This window comes from Saccopteryx bilineata, chromosome 1 (genome assembly GCF_036850765.1).
Source record: "Saccopteryx bilineata isolate mSacBil1 chromosome 1, mSacBil1_pri_phased_curated, whole genome shotgun sequence".
NCBI classification, from domain to species: domain Eukaryota; kingdom Metazoa; phylum Chordata; class Mammalia; order Chiroptera; family Emballonuridae; genus Saccopteryx; species Saccopteryx bilineata.
Genome location: NC_089490.1, coordinates 402,287,292 through 402,301,520, shown reverse-complemented (window position 1 = coordinate 402,301,520; position 14,229 = coordinate 402,287,292). Strand labels below are relative to the sequence as shown.

At 44.3% G+C, this 14,229-nt stretch overlaps 1 protein-coding gene across 6 annotated transcripts in view; it reads left to right on the top strand.

Annotated features, from left to right (window-relative positions):
- Positions 1–14,229, top strand: part of KMT5B (lysine methyltransferase 5B) — a 63,183-nt gene that overhangs the window by 29,560 nt on the left and 19,394 nt on the right. For 4 of the 6 annotated variants that reach the window (XM_066252246.1, XM_066252250.1, XM_066252247.1 and 1 more), the window contains 6 exons: positions 3,960–4,028; positions 11,164–11,329; positions 11,680–11,789; positions 13,264–13,430; positions 13,690–13,709; positions 13,790–13,926. In XM_066252246.1, coding sequence (XP_066108343.1) covers positions 3,960–4,028; positions 11,164–11,329; positions 11,680–11,789; positions 13,264–13,430; positions 13,690–13,709; positions 13,790–13,926 — 669 coding nt within the window. The remainder of the gene's footprint in view (positions 1–3,959; positions 4,029–11,163; positions 11,330–11,679; positions 11,790–13,263; positions 13,431–13,689; positions 13,710–13,789; positions 13,927–14,229) is intronic. The other 2 variants (XM_066252249.1, XM_066252251.1) reach the window with 1 other exon arrangement.

Sequence of the window (14,229 nt, the reverse complement as noted above, 5' to 3'; positions counted from 1 at the left end):
CCCAAAGGTTGCTGGCTTGAAGCGCAAGGTCGCTGGCTTGAGCAAGGGGTCACTTGGTCTGCTGTAGCCCCCCAGTCAAGGCACATACGAAAAAGCAATCAGTGAACAACTAAGGAGCCACAACAAAGAACTGATGTTTCTCATCTCTCTCCTTTCCTGTCTGTCTGTCCTTAGATGTTTGTCCCCCCACCTCTCTCCCTCTCTCTCTCTCTCTCTGTTATGCACACACAAAAAAAGTGCTTTGATGTGTTCGTGTAATTTCCTGTCATCCTGCATTTCTGCTTACTAAAATGGAGTGAAAAGGTGGGGTAGATGTGAGAGGTTTTTAAATGGTTCTCTACCTCAGAGGGCAGGTGTCTTAAACCCCTAAGCAGGCAGACCAGTGGTTGGCCTTGGGGAGATCAGCAGAATTAGATACCCTTGTGTCCAAGTAAAATCTGGTTCGCATTATTTTATGCCCATTTCCCTAAATTTTCCAGTGAACATAAGAGACTAGCACTCATTCTTTAGAGGACCCCGATAGTGTTTAAGTCATGGTTGAGCTTTTCTGCCCCTGAGTTGAGACCACGTGAATCACTGATTCTCATAATAGCATAATAGCCCAGCGGCGTTCACGATATCACTGTTAAGGCCCAAAGTAAAGGCCTGAAATCATCAGGAGAGAGTGAGATTATGTTCGTTAAGCTTATATATCAAAATATGGAAGCATGTAAACCATTTAGAAAGCATTCCATCAAAATTACAAAACATTTTTAGTGCTTAGGAGAGAAATTTGTGTGTTCAGGATCCCCATGCTCTGACTGTTCCAAAGAAGGAAAGGTTACCTGTTATAGGAAGGTTACCTGGCTTCTGCTATAGGAAATAACCCCTATGTTCTATAAAAAGTCCTTCTTGACGACTGCATCTCCTAATCAGTTTGTAGGAGTCACTTGGGGATCTTGTATGGAGGCTGGTTCTGACAGTAGTTGTGGGGTGGGGCCTGAGAGCCTCCATTTCTAACAAGCTCCCCACTGCCTGCAATAGTGTGGTCCAGTCCCGACAGTCAGTCCTGTGGTCGATCCTGACTCCTGAGGTCAGTCTGGCTGTGCTTGGCCTCCTGGGCTTCCGTGTGATGTGATAAGTGGATGAAAAGTTCCTCACCAGTAATGTCCTCCGGCTCACTTACAAACCGGGTGTCCTCAAGTATCAAGGTCGGGATTGCTATACAAACATTAAGACTATATCCAGGTACCCCTAGATTAAAATGTATCCAGTACATAGAATTTTTTTATGAATAGTAATGAAAGGATCTAAAATGAAGACTGGTTAAACCAAGTTAAACATGCAGAAGAAACATTTACTCATATATTTCAGTACAACATTTAATTCTCCTCATGCAGTCCCTGAAATGGCCCTTGGTTCTAGACAGACCAGAGTGGGGTCGCAGCCACATGGCCCAGGGCCCCTGTGGCTGAGCAGTGATATTCCGTATCACAAGCGTGCTCAGCATTCGTTTCAGAGGCACTTGAACAGACCATGTGCGCCGACATTGGAGACACAGAAATTCCGTTACTGAAGCTTTCATCTCAGTGAACAGTACACATTCTCTTTTCATCTTAGTGGATTTATTTGGAGATAAAACTCTCTGTTCTAGTTCTTCATCTTTTGAGCAAGAATTTACCAGAATGTTGACTTACATCACGTTGAAAGATATTTATAGAAACTATAGTGCTTTATTTTAATAAACCATGACTCTTTCTTAAATTACTAGCTTGTGGACTTCTCTCTTTGGGGTGCAAACAAAGGGACTAGAAGACAGGACTGGAGTTTGGGTTTTCATCCTCCAAGCTGACTGTTATTTGTATAATGGTCTCTTTGTTCTCGTGTTTATACATCTGTAACTTGATTGTCAGTTTTTAGTTTCTCTTTTTTATGCCCTTTTTTCTGCTTTTGTGTGTGTGTGTGTGTGTTTGCATTTTTCCGAAGCTGGAAACGGGGAGGCAGTCAGACAGACTCCCGCATGTGCCCGACTGGGATCCACCCAGCATGCCCACCAGGGGGCGATGCTCTGCCCATCTGGGGCATCACTCTGTTGCATCCAGAGCCATTCTAGCGCCTGAGCCATCCCCAGCGCCCGGGCAAACTTTGCTCCAATGGAGCCTCAGCTGCGGGAGGGGAAGAGAGAGACAGAGAGGAAGGAGAGGGGGAGGGGTGGAGAAGCAGATGGGCGCTTCTCCTGTGTGCCCTGGCCAGGAATCGAACCCGGGACTCCTGCACGCCAGGCCGACACTACCACCGAGCCAACCGGCCAGGTCCTCTTTTTTCTGCTTTTGACTTCCTTCAGTGTCCTGTGTTCAGAAATAGTAGATGCTTAATGACTTGAGAATTTTCTAAACTAGCTATATAACGAATGCTCATGCTTTACTCTTACTGTATCTCTGTTTACTAACAAGTAGGTCAGTTATAGCATGACTATCTAGAAATACCATAAACAAAACAGTAATTTCATTTTATTGGAAAATCTTAGATTTAGTTGATTTGTCAATTATGAAACTTAAATCCTTCCTATTAGCTGGAGAATAGAGTTGTTAGTATAATACCTCTGATTTTTAAAAACTCTGAGTGGGGGCCCTGGCCTGTTGGCTCAGTGGTAGAGCGTCGGCCTGGCGTGCAGAAGTCCCGGGTTCGATTCCCGGCCAGGGCACACAGGAGAAGCGCCCATCTGCTTATCCACCCCTCCCCCTCTCCTTCCTCTCTGTCTCTCTCTTCCCCTCCCGCAGCGAGGCTCTATTGGAGCAAAGATGGCCCGGGCGCTGGGGATGGCTCCTTGGCCTCTGCCCCAGGCGCTAGAATGGCTGTGGTCGCAACAGAGTGACGCCCCTGGTGGGCAGAGCGTTGCCCCCTGCTGGGTGTGCCAGGTGGATCCTAGGTCAGGCGCATGCGGGAGTCTGTCTGACTGTCTCTCCCCGTTTCCAGCTTCAGAAAAATACAAAAACAAACAAACAAAAAAAAAACTGAGTGGGGAGATGACTGTTGTAAACCGGGACGGGCGCTCTCAGGAACACCCTGCGCAGCCGCAGCACCCCAAGATTGGCCGTGCCCCGAGCATACCCTGCCATTCCCACTCATCTCCAGCCTGGCTGAGTGGGAATGGTATTGTAAAGAAATGAGAAGGGTCATCTTGGGGCACTTTTTCTTTGGAACTTTTCTTGATTTTTCTAATCCAAACGTCAGTCTGTACAGTCCCTGCTCATCCTTCTGTTGCTCGTAATCATCTAATTTTATTTTACTTATTTATGTATTCGATTATTCATATCCACGGTTGGTTGGATATGAACTTATGAATCACTTTAAATGTCACTTTGAAATTAAGCGCTTGATGAGAAAGCATCAAGAAATTCTTAGACTTTCTAGCTCACTGTGATCAAGGGTAAAATGATGTTCTAGACCAGTAGTAGTCAACCTGGTCCCTACCACCATTCCAGCTTTCATGGTGGGCGGTAGCGGAGCAACCAAAATATATATAACAAGATAGATTTAACTATAGTAAGTTGTTATATAAAGATTTATTCTGCCAAACTTAGCGAAAGTCTGACATAAAGTACTTGGTAAGTAATTATTATTTTATGCTTTAACTTGCTGTAACTCTGCTTTATAAATTTTATAAAGTAAAGTTACTTCCCTACTTTATAAATCACCATTACTGTGGAACCGGTGGGCGGTTAGAAAATGTTACTACTAACAGAGATACAGAAGTGGGCGGTAGGTATAAAAAGGTTGACTACATCTGGTCTAGACAGAGAGTTTCAGCGTCCTGGCTGTCACCATGCTGAGATTGCCTGGAGCTGCTTAAGGTTCTGGGTGTCAATTTCATAAGGATTTCTGCTGCAGCTAATATTGTAAGTCTGTTTAGAGATCACAAGTACAGATTGCACAAATAGTTATTTTATTTGTTGTTTTTTGTTTTTGCATTTATATAGCGCCTTTCCTCCGCGGAGCTCAAGGCACTTTTCAAAATCTGACAGTTTTCCTCACAACAACCCTGTGAGGTAGGTAGAATGTACTGCAAACAATAATAAGATGCCCGCTAACAGTCGCAGCCTTTCTCATGTTCTTTTATGTTACGTAATGGCGGTGTCAGTGTACATAGGAGTTTTAGAGCATTTTAAATATATAGTTTTGTCTGAGTCATAGCTGTATTTAAAAAAACCGCTTGTGCTCCGTAACAGGCTAATTTAAGAAAAATCATTCATCAAAAGCCTGGGAGTCATTCCCTGGCATTAGCGGGGCACTGAGTGCAGGACTCAGCCAGGTACGTGTCTGGTCGCTGTTTGCTTGCAGGTGACGAAGGACCGAAGCCCCGCAGCCGGCGTGCCCGCCATGGCCCCTGCTGGCGCAGTTTGTGCCGGAACTTCCTTCAAGGGGGAAATGTGGTCACAGTGTTGTCTCATGGTTTTCTTCTCTGATATCTGAAGTATTTGAGCATTTTTCTCTCTCTTCCTTTCTCCTTCCCTTGCTCCCTTTTCTCTGTCCCCCTCCCCCCCAGTCAGCTCTTGGTTGTACATGCTAATGGAAGGGACAGTAGTGCAGCTAACACAAATCTGCAGCCTTTCTCCATTGCCACAGTGGTCTCTTGGGTTTGGAAACAAAAACCCAATAGCAAGAAAACCTGAGAAATCAGTCTGGAAAGAGTGGGGAACAGGTGTGTGGGAGTGTGAATTCATATGTTTTTTTCTTCCCTTTTTAATATTAAACCGATTGTAAATGACGTTTCCCCCACCCCCCGTTTCTTATAGCAGCCATTGATCAGAGGTGTAGGAAGAGAAAAAGAAATGTTTGCTTTATTTAAAGGAGCAAATTTTGTGTCAGGGAAGAGGGGCATAGTGATTTGGAAATACCACGTGCCCGTTTTTCTTGCCTCCCCTGCCACCCACGTCACCCCCAAGTACCGCATTGAAGAGCGAATGTTACCTTTCTCTGGGCACGGGCTGGTGCTCCATGGCAGAGACAAGTCACATCCTGTTCCCACGGAATGACACAAGAGGGCCCCCGAGTCCACGTGGGAGCAGGCTCCAGAAGGGCTCCAGTTCATCCAGCCTCTTGGGCCGCCTCTCCTACAGGGAACCAGAGGCTGGTTTTGATGGTCTAAATTTTCTTCTAGCTTTAAGAACCGTGATGCAAGGACAGCTTGTGCAATGTGCATGGGAGATTTATGACAGTTGTGATTAAAGACAGGGCAGAGGGTATCTTTCTACTCAATAATAGAAAATTGTTTTAATTTTTTTCTAATGTCCTCGGGGCAGTTTACTCTGGCCCTGTCCTTGTAACAGTCTTTTGTTGTTAAATAATTTTCATTTTCCCACAGTGTTTGTTGTAATGGGTGTGACTTGAACTGTCAGCTGGGTGATTTGGACACGTTTGTGGAGGACTGTTGAAGCACCGTCTCCTCCCTCCTGTGTGCCCCCAGGACCCTGTCCTCTTCCTTTGCCTCCCTGCCATTCCATGCTTGTAGTAGCTGACGGACAGGAGCTTTTGACTGTAAATTATATTTTAGATAAAATGGACGTTGTTGCTAGTGGGTACCAAGTAACAGTTTTTTCAGGAGGATTGTTTGTATATGAGCCAGTAGAAGTCAGGAAAACAGAAACAAAAGTCAGTACAGTAAAATGCGGAAGGCAGACTGTTGGTAAAACAAGAGGTGATTATTTTGTGTTGGTTTCAGCATGCAAATTGGCATGATGAACAAAGTCAACAGAAGCACGGGCAGCTGAAAGGCTCTCTTGGACTGGAAGGAACAGGTGTCAGGAGGCAGCGCACACATCAAGCTTGCAGGAAGAGCCCATGTCTGTCCCTGGTCTGTCACTTACATTTCTGTTGTGTTCTTAGAGCTGTAGGTGAATTTCTCCCTGACTCTGGCATCCTTGCTCACGTGTCAAGCCGTGTACTCATTGTTAAATAGGGAGTCACCAAAAAATAAATACATAAATAAAAAATTAAATAAATAGGGAGTCACCACTGGTCAGTTTCACACTGGACATGCCCAGATGGCTCGGCTCTTTCTGTCACTCACAGCCCTGCCACTAACATCATGGACTCCATGTTGTATATATTTGCTCAGAGTGAAGTATTGCTTTTCTGTTCACTGCGCAAAATATAGGTGATCCCTTTCCCGCTGGTTCCTCGTTTTGTATTACGGAAGGTGGCGTGGCTTAGCTAACAGCTGCCTTGTGGTCCTGTCTGACCTTCCTGTGCAAGCAGCTCCTGTTTCGGCTTGCAGCGAAAAGGGTGTAAGAAACCCATCTTGACAAAGTCACTTGTGATATCCACAAGTGGTTTAGTATTCTCAATGAATGGAAGTTTTGATAATTTCACAATTCTGCAAATCTTGAGATTATTTTAGTGCTGGTTCTCTGACACCATGTTCTGACAATCCTAATTAGAGAGGCTCCGAATTGTTTGAAGGACTTCCACTCATCTCAGGGCTGGCGTGCTGATAGATCGAACATGGAAAGTAAAATAAGGCATTGTCCATTTCTTCATGTGATATCTCTGAGGTGGGTTTGAACTCGTTCAGACGGTCTGCTTAGTAGTTTTGAGAGTTCCCCAAAACTCGAGTCTGAGGCCAGGAGGCTCCTCGCAGTGACAGCATGCATTCAGATGGCTGAGTCCTCTGGAGACCCCGTCCAGGAAGCAGTGTTATGGGGGTCCTGGACCCCGGGGCTCCCCTCTCCCTGCTGTCGTGCTTTCCTGCTGTCGCCCCCTGATGCCCTCAGCCCCTGCTTGCCTCTTCAGCCCCGGCCTTGGGAAGTCCTCTGCTCGGGTCCCTTCCCTCTGCCTGCCCGCCTGACACTCTTTTCCTGCCGATAGTAAAATTCTGGAAGTTATGGTTCACCACTCTTCTCATTTCCCACGCCAGAGTGAACTCCAAAACTCCTTCGCAAAGAAATCTGCACTTTAGTTACTACTCCCGTACTTTCAGGTGCTATAGCAGTGTAGTGTGTGCCATAGTGACATGCACATTGCATGTTGATGCCTTACTGAACTGTCGGATGCATGTGTGTGCCTGTTTGTCCCAACTACGTTTTCCATGTGAGAGCGGCGGCCCCTCGGGCTCCCCCATTTCTCACCGGAGCACCTGTGCACACAGCACATAATAGTCATTGGTGACATACTGTGGCTTAAAGTCTTCCTGAAATTTTATGAATATATTTATGATAGTTTATCTAGAAAAACGTTCTGCTTGAATGAATGCTCCCTTTCCTGGAGTTTGTGCTAGATGCTATGTCCATTCTAGGATGTCCACATTTATGAGGTGGGCGATTTTAATCGTTAAGAGTTAAGATGCAACAGTTCATTTTTTTTCTCCTTGTCCATTACTACATTTTTCTTAATGTATTCTATTTGAATAACAGTATATAATTCCTTTTTTGGTTGGATTTAAAAAGAAAAACAAACTTTTATCTGGGAAAAGTAAGCCAAGTGAAACTCACATGAGAAGAAAATCTGAAATGAGTATCCCAGTCCTTGTAACTATAGTGTGTGTTTTCCTGAGAACACAGCTTTAGAATGAGGGGCTTGCCCACTTACGTTTTGCTTGGACCGTGACGACACAGGTGATGCTCTGAGGTCGTTACAGCCGATTTCACAGTAGACATTTTCTGTGACTATGCCAGCAGCATTTCCCTCACGTCACCAGGACAGTCACGCTGCTGGGGCCATGCGTCTGCACGCTGTTCTGTGAACGAGCTGTCCGAGATAGTCAGACACGGTGCTGGGACATCACGGCCCATCTCCAGAGCCGCCTGGCTTGGGGTCTTCCCAGCTGTGCATAGAGAACATTTTGTCAATGGCACGATTTGGTTTGCTTCCTCATGTTTCCGAAGCTCATTGCCTGGCACCCTGGATTGATTCTGCATGTCTTAAAAAGTTCTTGTCGGCCTGACCTGTGGTGGCACAGTGGATAAAGCGTCGACCTGGAGTGCTGAAGTCGCCGGTTCAAAACCCTGGGCTTGCCCGGTCAAGGCACATATGGGAGTTGAAGCTTCCTGCTCCTCCCCGCCTTTTCTCTCTCTCTCTCTCTCTCTCTCTCTCTTTCTCTCTCTCTCTCTCCCCTCTAAAATGAATAAATAAATAAAAAAAAGTTCTTGTCATTTAACATGCAATTAGACGAGCTGTGTTAGATCTTCCATTTGTTACCTTCCAAGGTAGGTAACTGATAAGCCTGAGTCAGGGAAGGGTCCACTTGAGTCGTCTGGTCACTTCTCAGTTAATGAGAAAATAGTGAAATAAAAATATTAACATGCAGATTGAAGAAAGAGAAGTTATATTTCCTGGTGATAGCTATTACTTAGGTAGTCATTACACTGGGGAACAATTTTTTTTCGTTTTCTATTGCATGAGGTTTTGGAACTTTCTGCATCGCTGATTCCAAATCTGAAATCCGTTTTTTGGTGCATGCTCTAGTTTTTATGCAATTTTAATTTCTTTTTGTTATAGTTAATGGCATGCATTGGTTTTTAAATTGGAGTTAAAGGGCAACAACTCTTGGATTGAACATAACCACAAGGCAATTAATGTTTTACAAACATCACTTTTACATAATTGTAGTTATTTTTAAATGTAAAAAATTATTATCTGATAAAAACACCCTCATATTTTGTTTTAAGATTGAATCATGGCTTCTTCGAGTAGCGTAAATGTAAGAATAGAACACCTTCTATTTTATGTGTGGCTGTTAGCAAACCTCAACGTCAGAGGCTCAGTATTTCATCATTTGTGACACATGCATATATTGCCTAGTTTCAAGTTCCCCTTGACGATCAAGACAAGAATTGGGCTCCTCATATTGTGTGTCATAATTGTGAGGAAATGCTTTGTGACTGGACAAAAGGAAAACGCAAAGGAATGCCTTTTGGTATTCCCATGGTTTGGTGTGAACCTAAGGACCACAGCAGTGACTTTTATTTCTGTCTGATCCATACAAAGGGTATCGGCAAGAAAAAACGGTACATGATCGCATATCCTAATATTCCTTCAGCAATACGACCTATCCCACACTCTGAGACACTCCCGGTTCCAGTTTTCAATGGTTTTATTTCTTCTAAGGACGAAGAAAGTGAACATGGTGATCAAGTGTATTTTGATAAGATGCATGAGGAAATGGTTGTAGAATCTGAAGGGTCTTCTTCTGATGCCAAGCAGTCATTAACCCTTCAGCAGTTTAGCCAACCTGAATGAATGACTTAGAAGAGATGTGGGCCTATCAAAGAAAGCAGCTGAATTATTAGCCTCCAGGCTTCAAGAAAAGAATGTACTTCACCGGTCAGCTAAAGTATCCCATTTCAGGAAGCGTGAACAAATTATTATTATTATTTTTTGTATTTTTCTGAAGCTAGAAACGGGGAGAGACAGACTCCCGCATGTACCCGACCGGGATCCACCCGGCACGCCCACCAGGGGGCGACACTCTGCCCCTCCGGGGCGTTGCTCTGTTGCGACCAGAGCCACTCTAGCGCTTGGGGCAGAGGCCAAGGAGCCATCCCCAGCGCCCGGGCCATCTTTGCTCCAATGGAGCCTCGGCTGTGGGAGGGGAAGAGAGAGACAGAGAGGAAGGGGAGGGGGAGGGGTGGAGAAGCAGATGGGCGCTTCTCCTGTGTGCCCTGGCCGGGAATCGAACCCGGGACTTCTGCACGCCAGGCCGACGCTCTACCACTGAGCCAACCGGCCAGGGCCTGTGAACAAATTTTTGTGGACTTATTTTCCGAAGACAAACACTTTGTTTACTGTCATGATATCAGTAGTCTTCTCAGCCAGCTAGGTGTTACCACTTACAGTCCAACAGAATGGCGGCTATTTCTTGACAGCTCTAAATGGAGTCTGAAATGTGTTCTTTTACACAATGGTAATGTTTATGCAGTGGTTCCACTTGGGTATTCAACTCATCTGCGAGAAGATTATAATGACATAAAAATTGTCTTCAACTTTCTGAAGTATGAGGAGCATAACTGGATCATTTGTGTGGATCTTAAAATGGTAAATTTCCTGCTAGGACAACAGAGAGGTTTCATGAAGTATCCTTGTTTTTTGTGTTTGTGGGACAGCTGAGCTCGGGAAAAACATTGGACACAGAAGGAGTGGCCAAAATGTGAAGCTCTGGAAGTAGGGATGCAAAATATTGTGAATGAACCTGTAGTTAATCAAGAAAGAATCATTTTCCCCCCACTTTACATCAAACTTGACTTAATGAAGCAGTTTGTTCAGACTTTGAATAGAGAAAGTGAATGCTTTCAACATATTATTTCTGCTCTTCTTGTCTTGTCTTTCGAGAAGATAAAAGCAGGTATATTCGATGGACCTCAAATTCAAACCCCCATACGTGATGAAGAATTTGCCAGGAAGGTGAATAAGGAGGAGAACGCAGCATGGCAGTCTTTTGTGGCAGTTACAAAGAACTTCTTGGCAACAAAAAAGCAAAAAACTATAAACTTCTGGTTCAAAGAATGCTGTTGGCTTTCCGCGACATTGGATGTAACATGGCATTAAGATTCACTTCCTGAACAGTCACCTTGATAAGTTTCCTGAAAATCTTCGAGCTGTCAGTGATGGCAGACTACTGCTGGAGCATCAAACGAGATTGTCCTCAACATAAGTACACAAACGCAAGAGCTACAAACACAAATTTTTGCCTGAATAGAATTTAAATAAGTTTTGCGCAAATTTTATGATTAAAATAAGTGTTTTAATATGTTCTATTTCGAAATTGTACACAAATTCTGATGCAGTCATATCTTTTAGTGTATTAGTGTGCTTACTGCATTATATAAATTATTATATTTTCACAAAGATCATGCCCAAGAAGACATTCTACTTCATTATGTTAAACTAAATGTTGAAAATTTTATAATAAGATGAAAACCTAAAATCTTGACTTATAAAAAAACTGTAGCTTACAGAGAAAAACTAATGTCAGATTTGAGATCAGCACACTCGAATTAGGTAAAAACAAGTGTTTTTGTGGATGCAACAAAAATTTTGTTCCCCAGTGTTATCAAAGTCATTGATGGTTCTCTTTTGTTCGGTCTGGCGGTTTTTAGGTTATTAATCTCTTTCTCAAGATCTCTTAACAGTGGCCCAAGGATGATGGCAGATAACTAAAGTAATTGTCCTGATTTTTTTCCCCCCCAGATTTCGGCCTATTAAAGGAAGGCAAGAAGAACTAAAAGAAGTAATTGAACGTTTTAAGAAAGATGAGCACTTGGAGAAAGCCTTCAAATGTTTGACATCAGGAGAATGGGCACGGCACTATTTTCTCAACAAGAACAAAATGCAGGAGAAATTATTCAAGGAACATGTAGGTTTATTTATAAGATAAATAATATTTATCTTTGGATAAGAGGAAACTTTAAATCAATTTTTTGTAAAACTAATCATATGAAAGTCTTCTAACATGTAAGATCATTTGTATGACTATCCAAAGAGCAAATTTTGTCCCATGTAAGTGAAGTTTGTGTTAACGGTTAGAGTGACATAGCCATGCCATTAGGTGCTCAAAGACGGGAAATTTTAAAATACCAACAAAGTTTGCTACTTTATGATCTTTAATGTTCTCATGTTGTTGGTGATTTGCTTTTCTAATTCTAAGAAAGTTTAGCAGGATAGACAACTTAATATACAGTTAGTGTCATCTTTCTTTTGTTTCAGGTGTTCATCTACTTGCGAATGTTTGCGACCGACAGCGGGTTTGAGATCCTGCCCTGCAATCGCTACTCATCAGAGCAGAACGGGGCCAAGATTGTTGCGACAAAAGAGTGGTAACTATTATGCTAGTCTAAACCCATCAGCTCGCTTTACTTAAAATTCTCTCTTCAACCACTGTTGGAGTGCTGAGGAAGTCACGCAGAGGGCTGAGCCCAGAGCTCGGCCTGGAGGAGCCGGGGCAGGGGCCGTGGGGGGCCCCGCCACCAGTGTCTGCTGACTGTTCTGCGTTTCCATCTGTGTTGTTTGGGATTAGAAGTCCGAGGTGAACCAGACTCTTTCTCTAAGCCTGAGTGCTTTTTGTTTTCCTTTGATTGAGTCTGGGTGCCTGCTCAGTGCTGGATTGGTTGGGAGGTTAGGGAGGCCAAGTGTGGTCCACCTGGCTTCCAGAGTCAGTCCTTGACTGGTCTAGAAGAAAGGTTGGGGATGCAGCCTTCATGATCCCAGGAAGTTGACAGGTGGAAAGTTTCTAGCACATTGCCTGCTTAAACAAATACACGTGTGCCGGCTCACATAAAAGTTGGGCTGCGCCCCATTAGGAGGGCCAGTGGCCACACAGAGAGAAAGAGAGAGAGAGAGAGAGAGAGAGAGACCATTATCTTCTTACCTCAAGTGCCTTTTCTTCAAAAAAAACCCCAAAAAACATGGGTCCCCTCTCCTCTACCATGCTAGTATATTTTTGTAGCAACATTTTAGGGTCAGGTGCCTGAAAATGGAGTGGGCAGAGTGTGTGTACGTGAGTGTCCCTGGTTTGTCTTGGGAAGCAGTGCCCAGCGCCTCGCCCCACAGCTCCTGTGCTGCTGACGAGCTGAGGTTTGGGATGGCAGGTTCTAGAGCCGCACTGTTCGTTGCAGCCACGGCCACGTGTGCTCTTGAGCCCAAGAAGTGTGGCTGGTCTGAACTGAGAAGTGCTGTACTGGGGTAAACACACCAGAGTTTATAGTAAATTATATTTTTATTAATATTTCTTAAACTGATTACCTGCCTAAGTAGTATTGGGGTGTATTGGGTTAAAATACATTACTAAAAGTAACTTCACGTGTTTTTCTTTTGACTTTTTCTGAGCGGCTATTAGAAAATTTGAAGGTCTGTGCTTGACACCGGTTTGTGGGGTGCCGCTCCCGAGGGCAGTGCCTGATTCTTGGGCCCCATGGCTCTTCTCCGTGCCGCCTGTGTCTCCTTCTGTCAGCAAGCTGAAACGGCAGTGGGGGGCCGAGTCCTGTCTGTTTGCAGAACGGCGTGCTGGCTGCGGCAGGGTGTTCAGAGACATGGATAGGTAGCACATCCCCTGTCCTGGAGGAGGGATTGGACACAGCTGGACACTTGCTGGCCTTGGGGAAGGACACCACAGCTGCCAGGCAGCCGTGACAAGGGCCGCGGCAATTCTGGGTGGGCATCCAAGGGAGTCAGCTCCAGACGCAGAGTGAGGTCTTCACAAGGCTTGGTATTTATTGGACAGGCTTATTTTATTAAAAGAAGCCTTATTATTTATAATTACTAGTAATTTTTAACATCACATATTTTAAATAGGAAACGAAATGACAAAATAGAATTACTGGTGGGTTGTATTGCCGAACTTTCAGAAATTGAGGAGAACGTGCTACTCAGACACGGAGAAAACGACTTCAGTGTCATGTACTCCACTCGGAAAAACTGCGCTCAGCTCTGGCTCGGCCCCGCCGCCTTTATAAACCACGGTAAGCGTGGTTTGGGGGGGGGGGGCATGTGGGCGGCGTCCCAAGCTGGCCGAGGCCCGTATCTTCCAATAAAGGGGGGTTAGGAATGTGATCCCCCCCACAAAGTTCTAGAATAAATCTTTCTGTAGTCTAACTTGAGACGTAAACTTCTTTCAGAAGTTGTAAAATGAGATGGAAAGCTTATTTCAGATTTCTGTAATTATTCGTGTTTCAGATCTTATCTACAGTTAATTGACTTTATCTTTTGGACATTTTTCAGATTGCAGACCTAACTGTAAGGTAAGCAGAGACATTTTTATATTTCAACATTTAGTTTCTGCTTTAAGTATGAGTTTCTTAATGAGTTGATTTTATTTCAGTTTGTGTCAACGGGTCGAGATACTGCATGTGTGAAGGCTCTGAGAGATATCGAACCTGGAGAAGAAATTTCTTGTTACTATGGAGATGGGTTTTTTGGAGAAAATAATGAGTTCTGCGAGTGTTACACTTGTGAAAGGTAAAGAATTAAGTAAGACATTCAGCTTTTCCATTCTTTTCACCACCTGCTGGCCATGGGCACTGAGTCAGGTGACCTCCTCGTCACTGAAATGCAGGGATAGTCTCATTCTGGAGCATCGCGCTCAGTGCCACGTGCGCAGACGATGTAACTTGTGGGGCAGTGGCACCTGACCTTTTAAAGTCTTATTACCAGCTATTATTCTTATGAATGGATCGGAATTCAAATGTGCTTGAGGAGAGAATGGAAATACCTTACACACGCACAGACACGCATGTGGCCAGGGCGGGGTTGCCCCAAAGA